This window comes from Phoenix dactylifera, chromosome 16 (assembly GCF_009389715.1).
Source record: "Phoenix dactylifera cultivar Barhee BC4 chromosome 16, palm_55x_up_171113_PBpolish2nd_filt_p, whole genome shotgun sequence".
Lineage (NCBI taxonomy): Eukaryota > Viridiplantae > Streptophyta > Magnoliopsida > Arecales > Arecaceae > Phoenix > Phoenix dactylifera.
Genome location: NC_052407.1, coordinates 4595187 through 4604793, shown reverse-complemented (window position 1 = coordinate 4604793; position 9607 = coordinate 4595187). Strand labels below are relative to the sequence as shown.

Here is a 9607-nt window from a genome sequence, read left to right as displayed (position 1 = left end):
ATCATCTGTCATATGTCAAGATTTATTCGACTTTAGTTCGAGATTGAAAAACTCTTTTTCCAAAAACTACCTTGGCCAAGGATTTATGAACTCAGTCTCATAAATCACATAGGATCTCTTCTAATCTATTAAGGTTGATAGATTTCACCTAGATGCACCCCTACTCCTATAATGAACCTACTGCAGCCAATCTGCACAACAAGGATCCTGATGGATAGGGCCCATGTTTATGTGCTCGTCAAACTACAGCAACCTCATTGTGAATAGCCGAGGCAACGCAGGTCAAAGGATCAGTCATACAACTACAGCATCAAGTAAGTCACTGACAAGTGGATAGACATCCAAGTGACTACTTGCTATAGTCTTGCTTAGTACCCTTGTTCTCTGATAAGCACTTGCACAATCACTCCAGTGTCCCCATACTATAGACTCAAGACTCGTCCATCAAAGAAAGTAATCTGTGCACTTATCTCAGTGGATCGATCACCGTTCTCATAATGATCCATCGATCTGGAGCAATTCAGAAATTAATCACTAATGACACATGCATCAAATTTTCAACTTTTGAGAATATACGTCATCATCTTATTAATTTCTTGGATGATTCATGGATACATAAGAACATAAATGAAACGAATGCCCAACTTAATAAATTCATAATTAGGTCAAATACAAATTTATGTCCCAAAACAAAATAATGCATCAACCAAATTGGCTTCTAGGGCATACTTCTAACAGAGAATTGGAGAAAGCTTGAATTCGTTACCTAAACATATTTCTAAGATTTGCATGTTGTACCTAAAACAAGATGAACACATCTATTACTGAAATCCATATTACCGAAATGCCTTCACCCTAATCACTAGTTAAAATTTCATGATGATCATAATCTTGAAATAGATATCTTGTTCATGTGAAAGTTTCCATAATCTAATCCTTTGGTTTTGCTAAATTTCAATTTTTCGTTGTACTAACCCATACTACTCGATACCATGCATATCATACTATACCTGTAAGATAGGGCTCAGTACAATACTAACACATGGTACAGTTGTTGTCTCATCTCTAATAGTGTACCATGTGTTGGTATAGGGGTATACCATACCAACTGTACCATTCTTATACCTTACTGATACGGTCTATAGTGTCGGTATACTTTGCTTCAAATTTTGCATGCATGATTCGCAATGCGAAAGGGTTGTCTTGCCTTTTCCTACTAAATTTGTTGGAACAATCAAGCGGATAGATGCTTAAACACAATATGCAAAAAAATTAGCTTAAGCCTTTCTAATAAGTGTAACTGTTGCCTTATCCTAGTTGCCTTGCCTTCTAGACAATGTTTTTTTTTTGAAAGATCTCCTCAAGGTCATGGTTGAGTAAAAATTACTGTTATGAAGTGTCACTTTCACCTAATGTAGCACAAACTTCTCAATTCTTTATGCAAGAAGGTTTATCTCTATATCTCTTTTGATATAAGATAATTCTTACATTTAAGAGTCATCAATAAGAAGAAAGAAGAGAGTATGGCTGTCGTACTGCGCTGTTTTTATTGGTTATGTGCCTTCTCTTTCCTTTTGCATATTGCTTTCAAATCAATTTGATTTCTCAATGTATGCCCTCATACTGCATGTATGAACACCTCAGTGTATTAGCAATAACCCGTCATCATGCAATACAGTGACTGGGCCATCACATGCATAAATTTTGTGTGGCATCCACTATGGAAGCATTCAGAGTCTTAAATGTTTCGATGTTTTCCCCCTTTTTAACTTTGTGATTGCTAAGTTGCTCAAAATTAATAAAGGTGAAATCTGGAGCTTACGCTGCTAGACATCCCTTTAACCATAAACTGCAGTTGGATTAAAACTTAAATTACATATAGGCCTCACATTGCCTTGTGTAAAGTTTAGTTCGGGAGAACAAGAAGAAAAGTAAAATGGTTTTATACGAGATTTCCATGTTCCTGGATGGGTATGAATTCGACAAAATTTTCCATCTTAACCTTATAACTATTTGAGAAATGATTACTTAGAAGTATCTGCATGTAAATATGAAATGATTACTGAACAGTCCCTAAGGTACAAGCTTCCTGTGAAGTCATGATGGCAGCTAACTTCAGGTTAGGCGGCTTATATTTGACCAAAATTAACCAGAACTCCCTGTTTGAGGCATTAATTACTTAGATTCAAGATACCAGCTTTGTGTAAAATCTGCAGACTACCTATTTCAACTCGTGCACAAGCTATGCATGCAGGATTAAGCATCTTTCCCTGCTTTAAAATCAAATTATTTGAGTTTGAGAAGATAGAATGAAATCATTTAAAAATCCGAAGCTACAAAAATCGTATAAGATCAACATTCAACACTAGAGAACCACTTGATGTAAATTGAGCTTGGTCTTTATATAATCTTCAAGATAACTAGAATTAATATTCTTGGGATCCTATGTATATAGATACCAACTTCCATATCCAAATCTTATCTTCCACATTTTTGACAAGGCAATCAAACATTAATTTTATTAATCACATCATATATTGTCTCAGAGAGATGCACATACACATACACACACACACACACACACAGAGAGAGAGACCTTATAATATCTAAGAGATGACCAAGCACCCTAATATCACAGATCACCCAGCACTCTTAATTCATAATTTATCTTCAAATACAGCAACAAGCTTCCAAATTTAAGGTCGACTGCAAAAGGATCTTACTCCTGTCCTCATTCAACATTCACAATATGATAACAGCAAAACACACAGGACCAGATCAAACTTAAGATGTGGCATTGCAATTTTTAGCAGGTGTATTTGCATACTTCCAATGGTCATGTTCTGCAAAAGCAAAGGCATTAGAACCCGCCACCTCTTCTTCATTCAATGCATTGGATATTTCCTTCAAGTCCTCTTTTGTGAGCTTCAGCTTCAAAGAACCTATATTACCATCTAGGTTTTTGATCTTGGTCGTTCCTGAAAATATTGAAGTTGCATGATAAAAAGTTGTCATACACAGACATGCAATACGGTACCCAATTTATGTCCTTGGTGCTTCATATTTTTCTTAGGTTGGATACAAGAGTGTTTTATTTGTTTAAGCATCAATGATATTGGTAAGCTTATTAAGGCTGCACAAGGAGGATATTGACCATGCCTCTATGCATCCCAATTTTATGAAAGTTCAAATTTAAAAAATTTAGCTAGTGGGAACACTCCCATTATCGAACCAAAATCTTTGATATCTAGAGTAGGAAAGTCCAGCTTGACATTTTATAGGTTTGTGTTCATTATTGAGTTCACAAAAATAATCCCCGCACCAACTTGATTATAATCAATAACTTGCCAGAAAGGTAATATGTGTGTTATTGGGGGGAGGAGGAGGCAAGTCAGGTCTGAAAATCTAACAAGATTAAATATATCCAAACACCTACCAGATTGCTCCATATATAATATATTCCATACCAACTTATTTTTCAATTTTTCATCATCTTTTTTGCAAACACCAAAGCAAAATGGCACTCATACTTCTATTGATGCTATCAGATGAGCTGCTTAGGTTTAATATCCCTGTCAACCTTGATGCAAGCATGGCTTATAATTGATGGCCACAATGGCAGATTTTTCCTGTGCAGTTTTCCAGAGCTAAGAGATGAAAAGTGTGTCAGATCTTTATTGGTTAACAAAATTATAGAAGTTTGCGTTATTCTTAAGAAGGGCCTCTATAGAGAAGCAGTAAACCATGACGATTCACATCACATAAATCATGCTGAATGTAAAATGAGACATAAGAAGAAAATTATGGGAAGTACAATCATCGAATGCTGTTTCAACTGTTCAAGTACATTCAATATACTGCATAGACACTTTTATAGGGTTTTACAAAGGATTTGATCCTTTAAGAAATATCAATATCTCATAAAAAGTAAAAGTTAACAATCCACACATTACATGTTCTCTCGAAAAAAAACAGTCTAGACATTAGGCCAACATATTTCTGATCATGTTGGACCGTTGGGGGCTTGATATCTTTGGACTAAACAGATTCCTTTCATTAATCTTAGTGCAACTTACTTCATTGCGAAGTAATAGGTTGTCGAAAGCTATATCATGCACTTTAATTTAATGAAATTATTTTGAACAGCTCTGAACAAATACTAATAACAATATCAAAAACTAAATAGAGTCGCTGCAATTCAAATTAGTAAAAGGGGAGCACGAAGCTAGCAAAACCTTCCCCTGCTGTTACTGCAACCCTGAGCTTGATAGCTGATGCATAATTGGCTAGTATTGGAATTTTTAGACCATGCTAAGCTGAAGCAATCTCCTCCACCAAATCCAACAGATAAACTATAACTCAATAGTCTATAGTAACTATCATAATTTTTACCTCATAGTTTTTTTCCCCACTTTTTAAAGCGAATCAGATAGTGAAATTTCAGAAGATATTTCATGCAGTAGATACAGGGCAAACTATCTATGTAATTCAGCAACAAGACCTGGTCCACCAATTGGCACCCTTTACTCTGGGAAGAAGTCCTGGACTTCAATCCTGGTGGTGGCATATTACCACTGTAGGTCTTAGAAAATATTAAAGAAGATGAGCCTTGACGCAATAGTAAGATTTGCTCTAATGTGACCTAGGTGTCGCAGGTATGAAACATTGAAACAGTCTCTAAGAGCAATTCAAAGAAAAATCCAAAAAAACATTCCTCGAGTCGACTTCTGGAAGCTTAGAGTCGACTCAGGCACTTTGGAGTCCTATGGCACAGAGCTCGAGTCGACTCCAACTTCATTCGAGCCGACTCTCTCAGTCAGGACAGAAAGATAATTCTCAAGAACAGTGCTGGAGCCGACTCCAACTCTGCAGGAGCCGACTCCAATTCTGCAGGAGCCGACTCCAATGCGATGACAGCCATAAAGGCTAGTTTTTTACGGCTCCAACGGCTAGTTTTTCGCTCCCAACGGCTCTATTTCATCTCTAACGGCTAGGAGAAGCTTCCCACATATTCTTAAGACTATAAATTCATGGAAACACCATCAAACAAAGAGAGGAAGAGCTCCACAAGATCAAATATTTCAAGAACCCTAAAAGAGAAAGCATAATGCCTATTCATTTAGTTGCAATTCTAGTTAAAATTGTTTAGCTAGTTTTAACTTGCTTCATCTTCATCTTGCTAACTTTGATTAGAATTGTACTCTTGATTGTATTAAGTTAGCTCTTCTGTTTAAATTCTCTCCACTATACTTAACTTTATAAGCTGAATTCTCTGCTAGATGTTCTGATAAGTTAAAGGTTTTAACTTATCATTGTGTTTGTGATGCTTCCTTTTATTTTTTGATTTTTTCGCCTATTTACTTAGTCAAATGTCTGATTGAATTGCTTACTTTCTCACACCCTTCAGTATCAAGTATATTCAAATTGTTTAGCAAAGTTTCACTCGACAAATCTGTATCAAGATTCACTGCATTGAATTGTATGCTTGCGCAAACTTAGACTAATCTTTTATTGAGCTCATTTATCTGCTATATAATAGTTTTAATTTTGATTAGATTAGAATTAATCTGTTGCTAAGTTTAAGTTCCACTGTGCATCCATATAACTTAGCTTAATTAACTCAAAAGTTTAGAAGTAATTAAATGTTTTTAAAAGCCCAATTCATCCCCCCTCTTGGGCTGCATCTACTGGGCAACAAAGTTATAAGTACATATAATATAGCACTTCTTCTAACAATTTGTTTATCAGACACAACCTTTTTGCTGGTTCTAATTTAGAATTGATTAGCATAGTCTTATGTACTTTCCTTTAACAAAGATTATAAGGATTCCTCCCTTTTGTAAATGCAGTTCTATTTGTCTTGTTATTTCAAACAATATATACAAGTTTAAATAAATATTTCAAGATTTAAAAACCAATCTATCATTTAAAAATTTTAAGCCATCTCCCAGCCACATAAAGTTATAGGGAACTAGCATCATTTCCTAATAGCCCTAGGCAAATCTTGGTCTAGTTGATATTTGTATCCAAAAATTAAGAAACAATACTAATAGAAATAGAAAGCATCCTTTCAAACATGTGTGCTAAATTTATACGATAAACTAATATTCACATAAATGCACGCTACATACTTCAGATCCAATTACTTGCCTGGGATAGGAACCACATCATCCCCTTGATGAAGAACCCAAGCAAGAGCTAGCTGAGCAGGGGTGCACTGATACTTTGCAGCTAATTCCTCTATTCGCAGGTACAGAATCTTGTTCTTTTCCAAATTTTCTCCAGTAAACCTTGGATGTGAAGCCTAACCAATCATATGGATGCATAATAAGCAAAAAGAAATTCCATTTTTAAACATTGTACATGTTAGCATCTCAACATAAAAAAAGTTTAAATATTATTCAGAGATGAAAGTTTCAATACGGAGGTTGTGATCATATTGAAGTTCATACCAATACACTGCCTGAAGGAATACTTTCTCCAGCTCCTTTTCCACCAAAGAAACCACGACCAAGTGGACTGTATGTAACTATTCCGATGCCAAGTTCTCTGCATTTTATAAGATACATCATGTATTTGGGAACTTGTGCATCACATCAGTCAAACTCTTCAATTGTTAAAGAAGACAATGATCCAATGGTGCCCAAGATAATTTATTAGTCAAAAACTAGAATCATTTTAAGACTTCCTTTGTCTTTTATTTTCTCTACTCTCTCCACAGGAATGGTGCCTGAAGGATTTCCATGATAGAGCACTATGTATGATTTTCTTTTACAACAAAAAAAAAAACAGGTGCTAAAGGTTTTCTGAAATTAATTACAAGTCACGCTCTGAAATTATTTGTTTAATTGTTTATGGGATGCTTCTTTTCTCTTATCTTTGTAACACTTAATACCAATTAGATTTTGAGCCGCTGGGCATTTTTCAGTTGCTATGGAAAGGTTAGTGGGCACTTCGATTCGTAACAAAAATGTGGTGTTCTATGAATCAACCTTATTAAACCGGATTTTTGCTTACTATACAGGCATGGGCAATTCATTCATACACAAACCTTTTTTCTTAAAAGAAAAAAACAATTAAACCTTGTTAAACAGGATCCTAACCAGACCTACAGAGTGGAACTATTTCTCCTTCTATATCACGAGACCAGAGAGACCACTCCATCTGGAGTGCAGTAATAGGATGCATGGCATGTGCACGCCGGATTGTATCGGGGCTGGGTTGTGATAGCCCGATGTACTTCACTTTGCCCTCTTCCACCAACTTCTTCAGCTCCCCCATCTATCAAACACCAAAACAAATGTTGGTTCCATTGACACAAAGAACACACACAAAAAAAATCAACTCGGACAAACCATAACTTGAATTTAAAAGGTTTGTGCTTACAGTATCCTCAATTGGCACCGTCTTATCCACACGGTGCTGATAGTATAGATCAATGTATTCCACACCAAGACGCTCGAGGCTTGCCTCGCAGCATGCTCGAACATATTCTGGCCGACCATTTACAACAAAACCAGTCTGATCAACCCCTACAATGCCAAATTTTGTGGCCAATTGAATCTTTTCTCGGGGCAACTGCTTCAAGGCCTACAAGCAAGCATCAATTCTTTTTCACGTTTAATTCTAGTGCACAACATCTAATTCCTTCAATAAAGAAAAAAGAGATTGTAAGTTTGAACCTTTCCAATCAAGATCTCATTGGTACGGGGTCCATAGAAATCGGAGGTGTCGAAAAAGGTGATTCCCTTGCTGAAGGCATGCTTGATGACGGCTATCCCATCTTCGTCACTGAGCGGAGAATTGTATCCTCCACTGAGGCTCATGCAACCCAATCCCAGCTTGGATACCTGGACGCAAGCACACAGGTCATCACAATTTACAACGGTATTAGCACTGAAAAAAAAAACTAGTTTTTTTCCTTTTTTGTTTTTTTAAAGGAAGGAAAACAACCGCTGCATCCTAAGAAACTGAATCAGAAAACATAATAATAGTAGTAGTAGTAGTAATAATAATATGTAATCAAGAGGATGAGAGATGAGAACAGACATGTATCCACTATTATCATCATCAGAAGGAGGAGGATAGCTTCCTAATTAGAGTTAAGAACAAATCAGACAGCATATGGTTTGAAAACAAAGGAGGCATAAAAGAAGAAGGGGAGATACCTCTAGTCCCTGGCACCCCAACTTCACTCTGGGGATCATCAGGGTTTGTGTCTGCTCCTCCATTTGTCCACAGCCCACACCGAAGAGAACTTGGCTTTGTCCAACAATGGTAGTTCACTTCGCTGGCCTTGCCTCGCCTATTTTGGTACTTAAATATGATTCTGTTCGTAAGATATTTTTTTATAAAGTGGGAGCCCCACGGGTCGAGACCGGCCGACAATCCAAGTGGAGTCCAAATGGATTTTGTTCTCCCCTCTGCCATCATTCAACTTTTATAATCTAATTGCAGCAAACTAAAGGCACTAGAACCTACCACCTCTTCTTCGTTCACCATGTCGATATTTCTTTCGAGTCTTCTTTAACGAGCATCATCTGCAAAGTGACCATATTACTATCTGAGTTTTTGATCTTAGTCATTCCTGAAAATACTAAAGCTACACGCATGATTGTTGTCATGCACAAAGATGTGCATATGGTTCCCAATAAATCTTTGGTCCTGAACAGTTTGGTTAGGCTAGATAACAAGTGTTTTAAATTTGGTAAGTATTGATGATATTGGTAAGCCTATAAGATTGCTGCAGGAGGATATTAAGCATCTTTATTGTGAAAACCCAGGAGAAAAAAAAAAAGAAAAAAGGAAAGGGATAACGGGCCGGCCCGAAAAGACCGGGCCCGTCTCCCTTTTACGATCGTGCCTAGAGGAGGAGGTTGCAAGGGAGGGGAGGGGCGGCGGCGTGAGGTCGATCGCTGGAGGAGACCGAGCGCCGGAGCCGAGAACCGGCCGGCCGTGGAGGAAGCCGGAAAGCCTCCCCTTCCTTCAAGAAGATCCCCACAAAAAAAATTGGTGAAGAGATCTTGGACCCGTGCGTGTGCTCACGGATTTCCTCCTCCGATTGCTCGCCGGAAAGGTCGCCGGAGCACGCCGTCGGACCGAGGTAAGTGTGGCTCCCTTCCTTATGCTTCATGTTCTGGATTTTGGGTGGCGTTGGAGGGGTTTTTGGCCGGTGAATCGTCGGAGAAGAGCCCGAAACAGGGTACCCCTATTTCGGCCTCTCTCTTCCGGATTTCGCCGCCGCCGGCCGTCGGGTTGGCCGAGATTCATGGCGGCGGGGTTGGATCGGGTCTGTGTGAAGGTTGGTGAGGGCTTTCCGGGTTTGGTTGATGATGGGGAGTAGTGGATCCGAGGTCTTCTTCCTCGTGATCCCATTCTCTTCTCTCCCTCTCGTCGATTGGCCGCCGGCCGGCGACGACGGTGAGGTGGCTGCCGTCGGGTGAAGGCCGAGCCACCATTAGTTTTTCCGTGGATGAAGGGGGAGGGGGAAAGGAGGAAAGAAGTCCTTCTGTTGATGTTGGAGGAGGGGGAGGAAATCATGCCTGTTCTTGGGAGGAAGAAGAAGAAGAGATAGAAGAGAAGATCTCTTCTTCTCTCTTTCCCTTGG

The 9607-nt window shown here is 38.3% G+C and overlaps 1 protein-coding gene across 1 annotated transcript; it reads right to left on the bottom strand.

Moving 5' to 3' along the window:
• Window positions 1-2600: 2600 nt before the first annotated feature.
• Window positions 2601-8322, bottom strand: LOC103697949 (perakine reductase-like). Its single transcript, XM_008779894.3, has 7 exons — window positions 8169-8322; window positions 7683-7850; window positions 7387-7590; window positions 7109-7281; window positions 6453-6549; window positions 6151-6304; window positions 2601-2978 (listed from the first exon to the last, which is right to left on the bottom strand). The coding sequence occupies exons 1-7, from the start codon at window positions 8229-8231 to the stop codon at window positions 2785-2787; spliced, it is 1053 nt and encodes a 350-aa protein (XP_008778116.2). The 5' UTR covers window positions 8232-8322; the 3' UTR covers window positions 2601-2784.
• Between the last annotated feature and the right edge of the window lie 1285 nt (window positions 8323-9607).

Bases quoted from the DNA above. Each gene is read 5' to 3' on its own strand.
- LOC103697949 (XM_008779894.3), bottom strand. From the start codon at position 8,231: ATGGAGGAGCAGACACAAACCCTGATGATCCCCAGAGTGAAGTTGGGG. The intron at 7,851-8,168 runs GTATCTCCCCTT...GCTTGCGTCCAG, and splicing joins TGGGGTGCCAGGGACTAGAG to GTATCCAAGCTGGGATTGGG. The intron at 7,591-7,682 runs GTTCAAACTTAC...GCTTGCTTGTAG, and splicing joins ATGAGATCTTGATTGGAAAG to GCCTTGAAGCAGTTGCCCCG.